The sequence below is a fragment of the Hoplias malabaricus genome, chromosome 5 (genome assembly GCF_029633855.1).
Source record: "Hoplias malabaricus isolate fHopMal1 chromosome 5, fHopMal1.hap1, whole genome shotgun sequence".
NCBI lineage: Eukaryota > Metazoa > Chordata > Actinopteri > Characiformes > Erythrinidae > Hoplias > Hoplias malabaricus.
The window spans coordinates 23,758,215-23,778,015 of NC_089804.1; the positions used below are offsets into that span (position 1 = coordinate 23,758,215).

General features: G+C 40.2%; 1 protein-coding gene across 1 annotated transcript; it reads right to left on the bottom strand.

Annotated features, from left to right (window-relative positions):
- Positions 1-163: 163 nt before the first annotated feature.
- Positions 164-19,585, bottom strand: nr1d4b (nuclear receptor subfamily 1, group D, member 4b). The gene is made up of 8 exons (XM_066671302.1): positions 19,257-19,585; positions 9,705-10,049; positions 8,139-8,227; positions 7,123-7,267; positions 2,938-3,497; positions 2,608-2,793; positions 2,250-2,460; positions 164-2,146 (listed from the first exon to the last, which is right to left on the bottom strand). Exons 1-8 carry the CDS (start codon positions 19,270-19,272, stop codon positions 1,950-1,952), a joined length of 1,749 nt encoding a protein of 582 aa, XP_066527399.1. The 5' UTR covers positions 19,273-19,585; the 3' UTR covers positions 164-1,949.
- Positions 19,586-19,801: the final 216 nt, after the last annotated feature.

Sequence of the window (19,801 nt, forward strand, 5' to 3'; positions counted from 1 at the left end):
ACAGTGATGAAGTCTAGAAGTGTGGACTAAGGTTAGTTTGAAGACGTGTGGATCATCAGTGAACAAACAAAATTATAAATCCGCCCCCTGAATGCAGTCAGAAAAACACAAACAGAGCCGTGTATCACGTGATTTCCTTTAATATTTTATTTCATTTCTATGGAAGATGATAAACACATTTACAAAATATACATTGCATTTTGAGAGTGAGATTACTAAGGGTTTGTATTGACCCATGAATGAGATATACAGCATGTGCGTGCAAATATAACACACCATACAGAGATAGAACCACTACTGAACTAGTGCAGAATCTGAGGAGGTGCATACACTATATGGCCAAATGTTTCTGGACACCTGCACATCCAACATTTCTTCCGAACTGAAGAGTATTGGGAGACTTGATGCCTCTCAGACAGATTCTGTATAGAGCCTCTTCAACAATAATTAAGTGTTTTAGCCTGTAAAGGTATCCGTGTGTGTTTTGTAAGCAAGAAGACATCGTAAGTGAAATAAGAATAAATCCCATTTTCTTGTGAGTTGTAACAGTGTGGCAGAGGGATGGTGGAGATACTGGGGACTAATTGTATATTCATAGATGTACATGTAAGTTAAAGAAGGTCAGAAGTTCCATCTAAGCCACAGTTATTATTTCTTTTATTTAGGGAAATGACTTGTATGTGATTTTGAAGAAGAGAGATGTGTTTTTAAACATAACCTGTAGTTTCATGCTTTACTCTGGGGATAATAGTTTGAGAGTAGATACACATCAAATAATAATTATTATTGGTGTCCACAAACATTTGGATGATATATATGTAGACAGATAGATATAGTGTATAACAGTCCATTCATATTCAGCTCCCAAACAAAACCTTCTCCAAGAAAAACGAGGATCCCTTTGCTTGTTTCTTACGTCATGTTAAAATCATATTCACAAACTATTATATATTACACAGAGCCATATTATGTAGAGTATTCACAAAAAATAACGTAAATACAATATTTACAAACATGAGAACTCAATCCTTTGTGCCTCATAGAAAAAACGACCAGTTTTTAAATCCATATAAAGATCTTAGTCATTGTCAAACTTTTCAAATATAATACATTTTAATACAGTTTGAATATGACCCTAAGTTTCTATACAAAATAAAATTATTGCTGCTGATAATCGTCAACAGTTTCTGATATTGGAGAAAAATAAAATTGGCAAGAATCATTTTTAATGAAATGATATGTTAAAAAAATTAATTGGAAGTCCGTTTTTGAACCCTGGCTTTTGAGGCATGAGAGCCTTAAAATATTCTGATACAGTTAAAATATGAATTTATACTATTATATATATAGTATATGAATGGGAGAGACTCACAAAACCCAGGGGGGTTTGTCCACTAATAATAATAAATACATTTTATTTCAAATTTAATTTCCTTTTAGTATTATTTCAAATGTCCACTAGGGGGCAAAACCATTTACAGGAACAGCCTGCTCTCAGACACCAAAGAAGTCAAAGACGTTTCAGGAAGACAGGGCAAATTCAGAATCTAAGAACAGAGGCTAGAACCCAAGAAACAACAGAAGAACATGAGGAACTGGAAAAAAAACCCAACCCCAACACAAACAGTAGCAAGACTTCTCAAAACGTTTATACAAGTCTCTTGCTCTGAGTCCAAAAACGAGGCGTCTGAGATGGGGCTGAGAGTGAATAAGTGTAGAATTCTGTAGAGTTTCAGGAAGAACATTAAACAAGAGTCCAAGCTTGTTTTGATCCAGTTCATAGAGATTGTTCTGACCCAGTTCAGGAGAATAAGCTCCAAACCAACTCTGACACAGTTTGTAGAGCTGGTTAAAAGTTATTGTTCTGGCCCAGTTCAGAGGTCAATGTGGAAGGCCAGTAGGTTGTCAGGAGCTGTTTCCGACTGTTTTCGGTGCTGGTTCTGACCCAGTTAGGGGTCGATGCGGAAGGCCAGGAGTTTTTCGGAGTGCAGGTTGTTAAGAGTTCTGAGGTCCGGGAGGCGGAGCAGGAGTTTTGGGAAAAGCGATGTGTCGTCAGGTCTGCGACGTGAGATTAAAGCCCGGAGAGACCCTATCAGGTCCTCCTGCAACTGCTCCAGCCCGGGCCGGTCTGATATACCAGAGCCATCTGTCAGAACCAGAGATCAGGCATTAGTTACATACGGATTTGGTTCTGAACCAATCAAAACAGTTATAAATAAATATCTAAAAATGTATACACTGACACACACCTGCCGAAACCAGAACTACAGCCATAAACAACGCCATCTCGTCCGGCTCCAGACCCAAACTGCTCAGCTTTTCGCTGAACTCAAACATAGCATCCAGCAGAGAGCCCATGCCCAAAGCTCGCAACGATGACAGAGGATATTTCTGACCATTTAGAAACGTCACAGTCCGCTCTTTAGCATCGAATAAAGAGCAGAACCTCACCATCAGAACCTGCACAACACACAGAAACATGTATCAGGAAACCAAGTAGAGAATAAACACAAAAACCTATTGATTGTGTAGAAACATTAACTGATTTCTGGAACCATTTATACATATAAACAATCATTCTGGGACTGTTCCTTTAAGGTTCCTCACCTGGAAGGTTCCAGCCTTGAGGAGCATGACCTGATCGTGTTGGCTGAGATTTTGGAAGCCTGGGATGCTCTTAGCAAACTCCACCACTTCTTTAACGGCAGGAGTGAAGCACTGAGAGAATGAGTCCCACACCTGCTGACTAGTGAGAGACGCTGGGGACACTGGACACGAGTTCAGAGGACAAGCCTGGGATAGAGACAAGAGAAAATATGGTCATGTTCAGAATGTGAGGTTTTGGTCAATAAATCTCTTCTGAAAGCAAGCGCATTAATAATGAGGAGCATGTTCCTCAGCTGCAGTGACAGCCACTACTCTTTCAGCAGTACGTACCAGAACCTTAGCTCCAGCCGCGAGTCTCCACGGGCAGGACGTCTGACTCTTGTTCTCAGTGGGAAATCTGTTGCTATTGGCTGAAAAGCCCTGAGAGGATGGACATGCGGGGCTCTGATTGGTTGTCTGCGTGTAGCTACAGCGACCGTTGTCGATGGGTTGGGATGCTGGGCTGTTGTCATGGTGATTAACCGGACACCTGGCTGGCGCATCGTAGGTTACTGTCGTGAAGGGTTGTGTAGAATGAGTCTGAGTAAGGTCCTGGTTGTTTCCGAAGGATGACGGACTGTTGTTGTTGTTTACGCTGTTGTTGTTGTTGATGTTGTCATTTATCTTCGCCATTTTCTCCTCGCCGTTGACGAAGATGCTTCGAAAAGTCTGAGACGCTATTGGCTCCTCTGATTGGCCGTCGCGGTGACTGCTGGACGGGGCCTCGGTGGAGGAGGCCGTGACCGAGTCGATGTCCATGGATGCTGATTCGTTCAGGCTGTTCATGTAACTCTGCATTTCGTCCAATAGTCTCTGCTTCTCTCGCTTAGGGATACGCCCAAAACGAACAGCTAGGAGAAAACAGATTTATACCACAAAATTATAAATGCAGATTACAATGAATACAAATTAACAGGAAGAACTCACAGAAGTATCAATAAATAAAAAAATGAATACTGTACTTTGCTAAACAGCTCGTTTTGTGATGTCACAAACACATTTTTAAACTCTCCTTTTCAGGCTAATGCTATTAGCTCCGCCCTATTCAAGCTGAAGTTATAAGGAGTGTTTCTGCCACTGAATGAGATCATCGGTCTTAAAGGCACAATCTGTTTAATTCTATGATTAAAAACATTAGAAAATGATTGTTGAATTAAAAAGTACAAAAAGAAACAAACAAATGTGGAAAATCTTTTTTCTCCAATAGCAACGATGCATAATTAATTCAGAAAAGCCCAGGATATGGGCTCTTTAAGGCTGAATGGATTATATAAAGGCGAAACCTCCACACTGTATCACTACATGCAGTTCACAATAATATGAAAAATAATAATAATATAATAATATGAGCCTGTGTTAAAAAATCTACACCTCCATCTTTCACCCATCCCCCTCTTTTCTGCATCCATCGTTTTTTCTTAACCTCCACAGGCATAGTTATTTATAGCATCTGCTACCGTATACTACACAGCCCCCTCCCCACTCTCTCTCTCTCTCTGTATATTCTCTCCCCTATTATGTTCTCTCTCTTTCTGTCCTCTCACTCGCTTTCATCTCTGTCTCTAACCATCTACCTCTTTTTCACTCTCACTCTTACACATTCTTTCATTCTTTTTCTTGCTTTCTTTGTCTCTTGCGCTTGCTTTCTGTATTTTCCTTTTATCTCACCCTCACTCTGACTCTCTCTGTCTGATCTCTGTCTTTTTCTCAATCTCTCTCTTTCCCTCTGTCCCTGTGGAATTAGGTTAGTGGGTCAGTGAGAACAGAGGTAAGGCCACAGAGGTAAAGGAGTGAGAGAATGATGGACAGATAGAAAAATGACTGTCACATAGAGGTGAGAAGTAAAGGGAGGACAGCTTTGAGATTCTTTTTTTAAATTGAATACACTGTGTATTATTAATGCTGAACAGTGATGTTTTAATACATTTCATTTTACAGAAACCTTTAGAGTCAGAATCTCCACAATAAATGAAATGAAATGGCACATTGTCTATGAGCCCAAGGTCACCATGCTCTATGCCAAGAAGCATAAAATTCCTCAGCATCCAATACCACTGGGATGAGTTGGAGTGGTGTTAGTGATCCGGAAGTGGCGTGAAGACAAAGGCAGATTAATCTGGTTTAATTTTACGCCCTGAAACCTATCAGGGACCAGTTCTGCAGAAAACTGAGATAGAAAACTGGTTCCTTCTGCAAAGGTGTAACTTTAAAACAAACTTGAAAGGAACTCTGAAACTTTAGAACGGGGAAAGCACACAGGGCAATAAACATGGGTTTCCTCCGGGTGCTCTGGTTTCCTCCCACGGTCCAGAAACACACATTTGTAGGTGGATTAGCTACTCATAATATCCATAGGTGTTTTTCTGTGGATTTCTGTGGTTGTTCACTGTGACCTTTATCATGACCACAGGTTTTCTCTCTTTGTTGCAAACGTTGTGTGAATGAGACATGATAAAGAAAGAAATCCTGGCTGTTTGTATATTAGCTCTTATTCATTCATTCATTGTCTGTAACCCTTATCCAGTTCAGGGTCAGGGTGGGTCCAGAGCCTACCTGGAATCATTGGGCGCAAGGCGGGAATACACCCTGGAGGGGGTGCTAGTCCTTCACAGGGCGACACACACACACACATTCACACCTACGGACACTTTTGAGTTGCCAATCCACCTACCAATGTGTGTTTTTGGACTGTGGGAGGAAACCGGAGCACCCGGAGGAAACCCACGCAGACACAGGGAGAACACACCACACTTCTCACAGACAGTCACCCGGAGGAAACCCACGCAGACACAGGGAGAACACACCACACTTCTCACAGACAGTCACCCGGAGCGGTGCCATATTAGCTCTTATTTGTTTCTTAATTAATTATTTAAAGAGGAAATACCTATATTTTTAAATTAAACTTCACTGTTTGTTCACTGAGTGTGTGCGTGTGCCCACGTTTTATATGATGTTGATAAACGACTTTGAATATCATTTTGCTTTCCAGCTTTTTAGGTCACCTAAATATGTATCACAGCTCCAGAGAGCGTGATTTATTACCAGCATACTTTACACAGGCCTCCAGAGACTATGGTGTCCTGGAGGGACACATTAAAATGGAGGACATGATACAGAAGGAAATATATATATTTTTAATTTTACATCAAAATAAACACTTTTAAACAAACAAACAAATACAAATCTGTTCATAAGTGGAATTATCTTAAATTTAGGGAATATAGCTAACATTTCTCATTCTGAAACTGCTTTAAGAACGTTGGTTTATGGGATGTTTCAAATGAGAATGTTTCACATAGAACAAAAGTGTCCTTTTCCATTAGCAGACCATTTGGAGAATTATTTCTTGTCAGAAACAAAACGATAATCTCATGATCTGCCCACGAAATAAAACTTTCACTGAATAAAATATATATAAAAAAAAGTGAAACTGTCTTATAATCATCTTATAATATGCTTCAGAATGAGATTTTAGACACATTTAACTATATTAATGACATTTTATTACATATTACATGAGTTTGTTCAAAAGAAAAGTGTTGACATTCTGTGTGCGCTCTTAATTCCAAAAATAAAGACCACTCTTTGTAGTTTGACTACAGTTTGAAGTGACTGATGACTTGAGGGACTTCTGAGTGCCTGCTGTAATAAATCAGCGTGTACAGGTGCATAGAAATAAAAAAAAGAAAAAGAAAGGGAGACAAAGGAGGGGTGGATGTGGGACACGGAGGATTGGAGAAGCTTTTAAAAGGCAGCGGTGCACGTCTTCAGTCTGTTTTCTTTGTTTTTCTTTGATGCGGCTTGGAACATATTCACTGTATGAAAATATGGGTTTATCCGGCCCTAAAATGCACTTACTAAAGTTTTTAGGAAAAGAAAGTCCTTGACTTGGAATTCCTCTTGTGCTGGACTTTGCTGTGTGCAAACTACACTGAGCTGACTAAGATTACAAAGGTCTTCATTTACAAACAAAAACAGCATCTAGGTTCTTTTAAAAGCCAGATGCTCGCAGTCAGAGAGAGCAAAAGTAAACACAACCTCATTTGACCCTGAAAAAGTGGAGCAGCGAATCGATTGGAGTCAGATAATCTACACCAACCAAAAGTTGTCTTTCAGTTCACTGAGCACATGAGGGAAAGACAGTTCTGGTTTAGAACCCGTTCTTTATGTGGAGCTTTTCAAAATAACAAATAACTGCAAGTTAAATTTCAGAACTGCCTTCATCCTTGAAATCTGATATTGTCTTGTTATAAATGCATGTGAGTTATATTTTAAATGAATTAAAGTCAGCTCAGGCATTTGATTGTAGACCTCTTGAGAAGTTAAAAGTGGTTCTCTTCTTAAAACTCTATTTTAGCGTATTTATTTTTAGATTGTGGAGCTACGAACATGTTTCTTTCTTCTGGACTGTGGCTAACACTTTTTTTTTTCGTTTTTTTATGTTAAAGTAAGATGAGTTTTAAAAGCTCTTACCATCCCGGGACATTCCAACGGAGAGACACTTTTTAAAGCGACAATGCTGGCACCGGTTTCTGTTCATCCTCATGATCAAACAGTTCTCGTTCTTCACGCACATTTTATAGTGTATGTTCTGCTGAATACTGCGTCTGAAAAAGCCCTGCAATGAAAAGCAACATGTGCGTATACATCAACTGGTGAATATAAGTCTTTTAAAAAGCCCATATAATGAAAAACTGAATATTTGAAATAAGAGTTTGATATAGAATATAATCACTGTTAAAACTACACGGCAAAAAATGAAATCTAAGCAAGAAAGATTTACTTAAATCTAGTCTAAATATCTAGTGTTACTCATTTGGAAATTGGTGTAAGAATATAATAAGATTATTCAACTTATTTCTACCTTAATTTTACCTTTTTATTTTGTAATTTTATCTACAGAAAGTGTCTTATTCCATTGGCAGATAAATAACAAAAAATGATGCTTAAAAGAAACAAAAATATCTGCCAATGGAAAAAGACACTTTCTCTAGATAAAAGCACTTAAAACAAGTAAAAATAAGTTAGAAATAAGTTGAATAATCTTATTATATACTTACAACAATTTCCAAATGAATAATACTAGATATTTAGAATAGATTTAAGTAAATTTTATTTGCAGTGTATCTACTGTTTATTTTGCAGTATTTATATGGAATTACAAAAGCCCATTTTCTTTTGCTGATTTTGTGACATCACAGAACTTTTAAAAAGTTGAAAAAAAAAACCTAAACAATTTGAAATGGCTTTGAATCTTTTTTAAAGTATAGAACCGTACTATTCACTCCACATTCTATGAAGTGTAGCTTTTACTGTATTTGTGATGTCACAAAAACCAGGACATTTAGTACAGAGCTTATTCACATTGCCAAAGATCTAGAAAAACCAAACACACTGGTCTACAGAGATGTCAGGGAATGGCTATGTAGAAATAAATTATGAATCAGTCAAAAAATCTGAACATAAATATAAAAGAAATCAGTTGTTACCTTGCAGCCCTCACAGGCATGAACTCCATAGTGAAATCCAGACGCAATATCACCACAGACTTTACACAGAAGCACCATGCCTCCTGTCTCTGGAAACACAGATACAACACAAAACAAATCTTTAACTCTGCACACTCCTGAAGCCTTATTCAGATCATAATACATCCAGATTTTTTCATAATTCATTTGGGCTAGACATGCAGGTGTTGTGTGGGCCAGACATGGGCGAATGTCGATATCTGGGCCTTATAAGGTGGAGTTGTGGCTGAATTTAGGCCCATTCAAGGCCAAATGTGGGCTAAAAAAAGAACTGCAGATGTGGTCCATGTTTGGGTCAAACATTTATTGCTATGTAGGAATGATTAAAATCTACATAAAATGATTGAGAGTGGAAACGGTACCACTCACTGTAATCTATAAACACATGCTAAATTACATTAGCAAAGAACACAGCTAACAACTTTTCTGTCTGTAGCCAACTGGAGTCACGTGTCATGCCCATATAAGGAGCTCCAGGTCCGAGCTGGATTCCAAATGTGATGTTTTATAATCTCTGCTTTCATGTCCTGCAGGCAACAACAGTTTCATACCAGACCTTTGTTTTGTTTTGCATGTCTGTGCTCTGAATTACCAGCTAATTAAGGAACAGTGCTACATGCTACAAGCTAAGCTAATACTCCAACTCATTGAAATGACCAAGAGTGCCTGGTTGCAGTAAGAGCTATTCACCACAGAATGAACATTCAGAAAGTACAGAATTCAGTGCTCTCACAGGTGTGAAATGGGCTTAGTGATGTTCACATGCTTTGTGCGCACATTTTCAGTGACAAATGTAATTAAATCAATAAAGAGACGAATATAACCGAACATTGGGGTTGTTCAAACTGTAATTATTAAATAAACTGTTCTAATTCCCGTATATGTCATAATTTTTATTTATTTTCTTGGAGAGTTCTATTATATAAATGAATTAAACTGATGTTGCAGTAAGGAATTCAACATAATACACTATTTTAAGGTGTTTATATTTATTTTTAACATTTTTTGTTAGGATTCTGGCTACATCTATTAAGATCTGCATGTCACTCATATCGACCAAATAAGATACAAAGTGGGACAAAATCTGCTGCTTCTGTGGTTATTCCTCACTGCAGAGCATCTGCTGCCATGGCAACAGCAGCAAGGTGCTTGAGAGTGCATTTCAGGTGCACTGTGGAGATCTTACTGCAACCAGATCCCTCTCGAAATGATGTCACACTAATATAAACTGCTATAAACAAACAGAAGCTTCTCATAATGGTGCCCAGTTCTGACAAAACCTCTTAACTCCTTTTTTCTTATGATGTTGCAGCAGTGTTAACTTGTTAACATGTGGCAGCATTCAAAGATCACAATATTAAGAAGATTCAGAGGGAAAAGAAAGTCATCAAGACCTTACATATTAGTAAGGAAAGGACAGCTTAGAACCCAGAGATTCCTATATGGGCATGACACTGATTTCAGTGGTTCATAGGTAATTGAAGATTTTTTTTCCCTCTGGAAACATCACTTATGGTCTTCACTCACTTGTGAAAGTCCCCGTGAAGCCGCATGGCCTCTTTCCCACTAGCGGATGCGAGTATGAGCTCTGTCCTGTGGAATTGGTAGTAACTGATGGGCTGACAGAGTTGACTGAAGGTGTGCTGCTGACTTCAGGGAACTGGAAGACGAGTTTGGGCGACGTCACTGTGCCCGCTGCTGCGCTGGCATCGCCAGATCCTCGCTGCTTCAGAGCACCGAGCTCTGTTAAACAGACCTCCTCCGGGGACGAGGGCTGGGAAGCGGGAGACTGGGTCTGATACCCACTTGACGGACTGCCAGGACTTGGACTGGCACTACCTGATGAACTGGCATAGAGTATAACACTACCACCTGGAGAGAGAGAGAGAGAGAGAGAGAGAGAGAGAGAGAGAGAGAGAGAGAGAGAGAGAGAGAGAGTCAGCATTAGGCTGTGTAGTGGAACTGTGTTATTTGGAGATATGATCCAATAACTCTGGACGATTGACATCCAGAACATGTACGCGTATGATTATCCAACATCATCAAACATCATCAAATTCTCAGAGTAATGTATACAGTTTAAAACCTTCCCAGAAGAGTGGAGACTTGTTGCAGTAAAGAGGAACAAACCCCTGATGTATTTCCTTCATTTCAGTAGGAATTTTGGCTGAGCAGGTGTCCAGACACTGCATGAGGACTATGCTTTCAGGAATGTTCTTATGTTTATATGTTTTAAGGGTGGGGCAGAGTCCTGGAGTGGATTAAAAACACCATCATTTACTCCGTCCCACTTCAGGAGGAACAAAATGTTCGAAAGCAGCTCCTGCCTCTTTGGAAGGAAACTCGGAAACATCTCATTATGCATGTTTTCCGTCTCTCTCTCTCTCTCTCTCTCTCTCTCTCTCTCTCTCTCTCTCTCTCTCTCTCTCTCAGCCCCTCCTTCTCCTCTTCCTTCTCCTCTAGTTTCCCTGGACATTTCAATCCTTTTTGTCCAAATGGCACTGTTAAGCATTATTAGCATTAACCATACAGGCTCCAGTGCTAGAAAGGGGACCCAGTAAACATTTAGCTGTTGATTCAACGTTGAAATAACGTAATGACTGCCGTCTAATCAACGTTCTCTTAAGGTTGAAAATAAAAGTTGAAAAGACGTCCAAACACAGACATTGAAAAGAAGAATATTAGACGTATTTTGGACGTTCATTGACGTTATTAATTGGTCCCGAAATAAATTACTTGCATAAAACGCATTTTGGACGTCCACTGACGTTATCGATTGGTCACCACTTAACTAACTTATTAAGATGGATTTTGGACGTCCATTGACGTTCTTTGTTTACTGGGTAGTGTGTTTCATATAAACAAGTAAAATTATACAGAATAATAACATGTTTTATACGTGGAGCAGTGGATCTGTCTTTTCTGGACGAGTTTAACGTGTTTGTAATCATCCACCATCAGAACCTGATATTACTCATGGTTGTATGACACATCAAATCCTCACAGCAACGCTTAGGCATTCACACTTTAATCCCTTCCCAGAAGAGGAGAGGCTCTAATGCAAGTTCACTGCTCTGTTGTGATTCAGAGAGTAAAAATACGGAGCGGTTGTTAAAAAAGAAAGAAAGGAAATAAACCCTCCCTGAGCTCGTGCGACGTTTCTGGCTCGTGGAGGGGCTCACGTGTCCCGCTGTACACGAGCCCCGCCCACCTGTCCTGGAACTCGCAGACACCTGACCACGCGCTCACGTGTGCGCCTGGCACAGCCCCGCCCCCCTGTGTCGCAGTCTCGTGCGCCGCTCCACACTCCGCACGCTTTAAATCAAGCCCTCGGCTCTGCGGCACGTTTATACAGGACTTTTATTTTACAAAGTCATGCTAACCCGCGCTTTAGCCCAGAGTCACGTGTAGCTCTCAGTCGCCAGGCTTGTTTTGGTCTGAAAGGGTTTCTGTTTTTTTTTTCTAAAGAGGGATGGCATGTGCAGAGTGAGCTTTTTATACCTTTCTGTACCTTTAAAAGCTGCACTCGCATCCTGTATACAACTCAAACAACAGTAGTGTAGCACTTGTGGTGCTATTTGAAGACCCCTGCAGTGAAAATAATTTGTAAATTAAATTAAATGAAATAACAGTCAGTGCCAAAGCTGAGCTGACTGTAATGATCCAAAAGAGTCTCAAACAGGCAGATGCAGACAGACAGGATTTCTTACATCATAATAGTTAGAAACAAATCCTGTCCTGTGAGGAGGGGCTTTCCAGCGGCAGAAAAGCAGTAGATTGTGGGTTGAGAAAGAGGTGTGGAAAAATGTCATCATATTGCCTCTTTAAAGAACCCCTTGAAGAACCTCATTGTAGGCTGCTGCGTTTATTTGAGGCACATTATAAATGTGTCAGTGGGTTGTATGTGAATATAAATGGGTTACATCTACACACTCCTTATCTAATGATATGTTTTACTGATGAATTTATTTGTCCCCATTGAAATAAATTTCCATATTAATTATCTACATATTTCTTCTTAAAATGTGCAGTGTCTTAAAGTATTTGTACTTAGACGATGAATATTTGGAATCCTATTATAACCCACTCTACATCCAAAATCACAACACTGAATGAAAGTCTTCCTACAACATCACAAGCAATTCTGACACGTTTTAAAGCTGTAAATTCCCAATAGTGTATATTTTTTTCAGTGCAGTGTGGTTGGAAAGTGAATGGGATGCATCTGACCAAAATAATTAGCCCTTCCTTTCGCTCCAGCTCCAGAAACGATTGAATACAGGAGATTATAGTGGGATTAGTCTCAGAACTGGGCGGATATTCCCATAAACACAGTCAGAACTCACCAGGAGGTCATGCAAATCTCATCAAACGAAGCTAGCGCCTTATTCACTCATCCAGTCACTGATACGTGTCCAAAGGTTTATAGACACACGTATAAAACAAAAATCAGGAAACAAACATCTACAATATTCAGTATTGTAGTTCTTCAAAAATAAATTGATGGTGCTCCAACACATCAGAAAACACAGTTCTGCTGCTTCCATATCTCAGTCTTAATGCATGGTGACCTTACAACACAGTAAGTGCAGGAAGAAAGAGATTTTCTATTAACTTGCAAAAAATGCAACCAACCTCTGAGACTGAACTTTGGAGATTTCTTGAAAAGAAAATGGATTAACCGCGAAGAGTGCACACAGTAAATAGTGAGATTATTATAATTATTTGCTAATAATTCATTGCTAATTAATTAATAAACAAGTTGTTCATTTGTAATTATCATTTTAATGAGTTACTTGTATTTATGTTTTTTTCTGGGGGTTTCATTATTTAACTTCGGTCTCACATGGTTTGTTCTATCTGTGGGGTGCTTATCTATTTCCCACTGGTTAATGTGTATATGTACAGTGATATGTTGACAGTCATTTGTGTGGATAAGGGTAAGGGTTCATGACAATAACTCACATGTAAGATGACCCCACTTCTGACAAACATGAAGAAAACAAAAGGTCAGTGTAGCAGTAAAAAAAAGTGTGGCCAGAAGTCCCCAGGCACTGGCTCACAGTAAAAGTGAAATTAGTGTCTGTGATCCAGAGCTAATCATCCAGCACCGGAATCTGACATCACTAATGTTTATGTTGCAGGCGGCCTATGTTATGTCTAATGTTAAGGATTTCAAAGAAGAAGCTACTGCAGCAAAAGATGAACAAGCTCCTGATAAATACTCTTCATTTCAGAAGAGCTGATGGAGGAGCAGGTATCCAGCTTCCTCTAAATAAGATCATTGATATAGGCATTGATATTTTCTGCTGCTTTTAAGCCTTGCCTTATTCTGGATTCATAACCCAATGGAAAACCCAGTCACTAAAGAGCCTAGTGAAGATTTAATGAGTTCCATCATCGATCGTCCTGATGCAGAGCCATTGATTTGTCTCCTTCCTGTTCCCTTTAGGAGCTTGTGGAGCTGCTGAGGGAAAGTAGGGCAGTGTGACTTTATCTGGAAACACAGCTCATTAAACAGAGCATTCAGCAGCACATAATAGCAGCAATTTCATCAGAGATCTTGTAATTTCGATGCTCCAGTCAATCCTCATCAGCCTTGCAGGCAATTTGCATGCAGCACACTTTATAATCAGAATTCGCTTCCTTTGGCCAAAACCAATGCAGAACAAGGTCCACTACTTTCTTTCAGTTCTTGTTCTTTTAGGGTGGATTTGATTTCATTAAAGCAAACCCTTGTGTGAAAGCTCAGTAAGGGAGATTGTTTTTCAATAGAACCTTGGAGAACCAAATAACGGAATGTTCTGAGGAACACAAAATAGACCAAAAACACACAAAACCAAACACAGACTGAAGCAACTCTGGTGCTGTTCATTTTCAATGTCTGTCAACGCTTATCTACTTCAGGGTTGCGGTGGGTCCGGAGCCTACACGGAATCACTGGACGCAAGGCAGGAACACCCTGGAGGGGGCGCCAGTCCATCACAGGGTGACTCTCACCCATTCACTCACACACTCACACCTAGGGATACTTTTGAGTCACCAATCCACCTACCAATGTGTGTTTTTGGACTGTGGGAGGAAACCGGAGCACTCGGAGGACACCTACTCAGACACAGGGAGAACACACCACATTCCTCACAGACAGTCACCCGGAGGAAACCCACGCAGACACAGGGAGAACACACCACACTCCTCACAGACAGTCACCCGGAGGAAACCCACGCAGACACAGGTAGAACACACCACAATCCTCACAGACAGTCACCCGGAGGAAACCCATGCAGACACAGGGAGAACACACCACACTCCTCACAGACAGTCACCCGGAGGAAACCCACGCAGACACAGGTAGAACACACCACAATCCTCACAGACAGTCACCCGGAGGAAACCCATGCAGACACAGGGAGAACACACCACACTCCTCACAGACAGTCACCCGGAGGAAACCCACGCAGACACAGGTAGAACACACCACAATCCTCACAGACAGTCACCCGGAGGAAACCCACGCAGACACAGGTAGAACACACCACAATCCTCACAGACAGTCACCCACAAACCCACAACCTCCACTTTCACAACACTATCCTGAAATCAAGGGCAGAGGGGGTGAATTCTACCCTCCTGCAAAAGTTACATACTGCAGTTTCTGCAGTGCTGAGCCTAGAGTAGCAATGACTCTATTCTCCTTATTACAACTCTATGGCCCTGTTCTCCTCATTACAGTTCAGTGGAGCATCACAATGATTTTGAAGCTGTAATTTTAAGGTAAAAATACTACCTAGTGTTGCTTTAACTGGCAATCATGTATTATCATCTCTTTCAGAGTCTGAAATTATAGAGCAGATAGTTTCAGTTTTAAAACACACACACACACACACACACACACACACACACACACACACACACAACCAGTTCTAGTGTATGAGTACTGTACATTTAAAAAAACACATGGAGATTGTGTTATACTGATGTCACTTGTTTTCACAATGCATGAGTTGTAAGGGCTTATTTAGAACATCAGATAAAACAGACATAAACAGGACCAACAAGCTAGAACAGGGAAAGGCAAAACAAACACATACAATGTTCAAGCTTCCATTAGAACAGAGAAAACTCTAAAACTCTAAAGATCCAGAACCTCAGATTAAACATCCCACACAGACATAGACCCCACAATATTTAGTTAGAACAGAGAACAAGAAACAGCTCTGAAAGCTGGGTGGACATTATCACAGTTACCAACCACAAACACCCATCAGAAAACCTGAAATCAGAGAGAACCAGAAATACATGCAGAAAAACAGTGGATCCTTTTCTGATCATGGACCAAGGTGACTGAATCTTATAGCCCTACATCAGGTTCTGGTTCGTCCTGTTTCTGTTGCTTTCCTCACAGTTAGTGCAGCAGTTCTGTAAATGATTCAGTGTGTACACAGCCCCAGGTCAGTAGTTTCAAGTACATGATGAATTGGAAGCTACTTACAGTGAACATATAAGCCAGCTTTCACATGCTACATGTCAACAAACCCACAGCTTATGGTAGGCTCAGTATTAAACTACCAACACTTACAGTCCTGATGATATTGAAATTGGGATCCTCTATAGCATTAGTGAGGTCAGGTACTGACGTTGGATCCTAACCTGATCCCAAGGTATTCCATGAGAACAAAGTGCAACTGCTCCCCAGTACAATATTAGGCTTGTGTGCAGATGTTCCAGAGATGTTCATGTTTTTATACACTGATTAAACACACCGTATCCACAATGAGTGACCTTTAAATGAACTTAATTTTCTCATAATATGGAGTGTCTACAAACATTTGGACATATAGTGTACCACTGCTATTAAAGATATGGTATGATTCATTTGAGTGAAGACCCAGAGATCACACTTAGATATGTCAGTCTGGAGCAGCTGCATATGACAAGTCTACGTATTCCTCAGTGCTGCATAGCACTGCTCACTGTGGGCATTTCGGTTGCTACGGAAACCAACGAAATTATCTGGTGCACTGCAATATGGCTGCCACACCTGGTCTAGTTCTGGTTTGTGTGCACCAGATTGTTTTTCATGTCGTGTGCTGAGCATTTCAATGATTAATTAAAGCATTGAAACATTCAAAGGAGAGATATACCACATTTAGCACGGACAGTGTAAGGAACAGGACTCCACCTGCTCTGCACATTATTACACATTATTAGTGCCTCTACAGAACTCCAGTGTGTTCTACAACACTCTTGTCAAATCCAGAGAACTGTGGTGCACTTTAAACACAGTTCACAAAACACTGCAGAACGAGCACAGCATGGATTCAACTTTGATGTGGTTAAGTGTGTTCACAGATACATGCTCGTAAACATAGAGGGTGTGTGTTGCTCTGTAAGGGAACTGCTCCATTTTGAAGAGGCTCTGGTTCAATAAAATAATGTCCCTGAATTACTGTAAAACATTTATTTGGGTTAAGCTCATTGTCTTCACTCCATGTCTGTCTCTAAATGCACTAATTTATACTTAAGGGTCCAATAGATGATCATTTGACCGCCCTGAATACAATATATAATGTTATATTATATTTGGATTTCAGTAAATAAACACTAAGTTTGAGCTCAGATGTACAGAGCTCTATCTGCAGAGAATTCATTCACTAGGCATTATTTTCTCTCGGAAAATCAGCAGAAACCTGCACATTGTGCAAGGGGACTATAATTTTGCACACAGCCTATAAACAGAACCTTAATTAAAGCTGTTGCACGTTTTGGAGGCGGGGTTTATCCGGAATTATAAATAAATAAAGAGTAAATCTGGCTTGGTTCCGTTCAGATGAGTGTGTGACCCACTGACCGCTGCAGTGTGTTTGGGAATAAAAAGCTGGGGGAGTGGGGGGAGGGGGTGCTTGAGAAATCACGCGTGTCACGTGGCGCGTGGAGCTGGTTCACGTGCGCGAGGAGGGAGGGCATGCGTGTGTGTGTATGTGTGTGTGTGTGTGTGAGAGAGAGAGATGCAAGCCTTTGTTGCCATGTGAAAAACAAGCCACTGGACTGCAGTGAAAATGTGCTGCTGACACTGGACTCGTGACATTAATAAACCTGTCATAACCGCTATTAACCCATTATTAATCTATTAATATCAGCATCAGGCATTATAAATTGGCCACATTTTTATCGTTCATGATTTTTTCCCCATTTTTTAAAAGCAGCAATCATTACATTGTCTTTGTCTCTTTAAAACTGCACTGTGTAAATGAGATCTACTCTGGTGTTGATGCTGAAACACTCCTTATAACATCAGCATGAATGTGAATGGCCACACTGCAGTAGGATAAAATTATATGTAAATAATCTATTTAAAAGATCTGTTTTCTGATGAGTTTACTCATTTAAATAGTAGTCTAAAACACTCTTTATAGTCTTATAAAAAAAAGTAAAATAATTTATTTAAATAATTTATTTTAGTGTTTTAATAGCATTAAACCATTTTCCTGAATTGACCCTTTGAACTATCCGTAGCTCCAGGCTGACGACCAGCTGCAGCACAATCTTGCTCTGACCGTCGTTAATGTGTATTTACATATTTTTTTAAATGAGACGGTCACCAGTGAAGGAGCGTGACTATATTCATGAAACGACGCCGAAAACAAGGTCGAGAGAAAAAGGGAAACACCTTCAGCAGCGGCCAAGTGGCTCAGGGATCTCTCTCCCTCAGGCCACGCCCCACGGAGGAACCCACGTGCAGTGGGTCAAAACAAAACCAATAAAACACGTTTTAACCCTTTAACCTCCATAAGGCCATGTGCATGATCTCTCTCTTTCTTTCTCTCTCTCTCGTTTTCTTCTTACATGTCTTTCTTTCTTTCCATATCTCTTTGAACTGTTCTCTCCCTGTTCTCTCTCTAAATGAGCAGTCTTACTTGTATTTCTCCTGTCTAGTTTATGAAGTTGGTATAAACTTTTTCAGACAACTCTCTGACTGCGTTTGTCCCGTAACTCCCAGAACTAAGATAAGTATTAATACTTTCAACAGAGTTCTCACTTTTTTATTTTACACTCCTGTTGAACTGGATATTGACTGGAACTTGTGAACTGAATTAATATATAATTATTCCGTGTAAAACGTATTACTCCAGAACGATAAGAACATGCCATGTGCCATTTCCTCTTTATTTATGTGTTATAAAAAAATAAACAGTAGTTATTTTTCTTTTATAAAGTAGTTATAAAAATAAACCACAAGGTTAAATGTGACAACAGGGCTCCTGCTGAGGAGCTTTCGAGGGAGCAGGGAGCTGCACGTGAGTTTGTTTACATTCAGCGAGAGCAGAAATAGCGATCCGAATTAGAGTGACGTCACAATGGTGGAAAAAATAAATAACGGAAATGTCTCCGTAAACTGTCACAAAACCTAGTTTTTCATTTATTACATGTTTCAGCAGCTTCTCTTTAGAATTGTCCGTTCCGCCTTAAATGGTGCAGCGGTTACAGTCAGGCGCCTCGGCATTATTTAAGGTGGAACGGACAATTCCAACTTTTTCAGCCTCAGCACTTTATAAACCTCTCACTTTTTTATTCTAAAAACATTTTGAATGGGCCTCAGAAACTGTAACGTGTGGCGCCGTTTAAGGCAGAACAATTCCAATAAAACGTTATCTTATTTTTAATCACAAATACAGTCATTTAACATTTTTAGACGTTCTTTAAAATTGTATCACGATTAAATTAGAACCTGGCTGCCACACCGGAGGAACACAGCATCTGAATTAATCTGCAAAGTTCAGCCTGGCTACTCCTGTACTGGCTATGGAAATATGGGTTTCTGTGAGAGAAAACACACAGTGGTCAGTCTGTTTACACCAGCATTCAGCACTTAGAATCGAATGCCCAAAGCAATGTCAAATTTGTAACAAATACACAACATAGGCATTAATAACTACACAACCAATGCAAAAGACAATGCCATGCCACTGTTTACACGACCATCATATACTGTCATCGACAATATACTCAACAACAGTCAGCATAAAAAACATTATTACAGCAGTGTCTGTTAAATCACCTTAGGATTTGAGCACTCACCTGGACTGTTGTCCATTTTGTCTGTTTTGGAGGATGCTCCTGGTGAGAATTAAGGAATGTGTGCGTATTTAAAGGCTCCCTGTGAATCCATATAGTTCAAAAAAGATGTAAAATATAGCAAATCTTGACAGAAATCTTAAGAACACCGACGTAGATCTCCTCACACCTCGCTGTGGTGCACTTGTTGGAGCTGAAGCATCAGAGACATCCTCGTGTTCAGTGGAGTAACTCCGTTAAGACTGGAGGGAGCTAAAGTGTTCGTCCTCCTAGTGCGCGTGCACGCGGCAAAAGACTCTGACTGGGAGCATTTCTCAAGGGCTTTTTTTTGTTGTTAGGGTTGTTTTCTGTGCGCTGAAGGGGATTATCTCTATTTCTCTTTCTCTCTCTGTCACGCTCCTCTAGTGTCTGGCGTGTCACTGTGTGTTCAACCCTTTCTCTCTCTCTCTCTCTCTCTCTCTCTCTCTCTCTCTCTCTCTCTCTCACGTTTTCATTGGCCGCTGCGGAGGCGAGACGCTCTGGTCTCGTTTGACATCGGGAGCGCGCGG

Coding starts and splice junctions, on each gene's coding strand:
- nr1d4b (XM_066671302.1), bottom strand. Junction 2,461..2,607: donor TCAAGGCTGGAACCTTCCAG/GTGAGGAACCTT, acceptor TGTGTTGTGCAG/GTTCTGATGGTGAGGTTCTG. Junction 2,147..2,249: donor TGTAGTTCTGGTTTCGGCAG/GTGTGTGTCAGT, acceptor TGGTTCTGACAG/ATGGCTCTGGTATATCAGAC.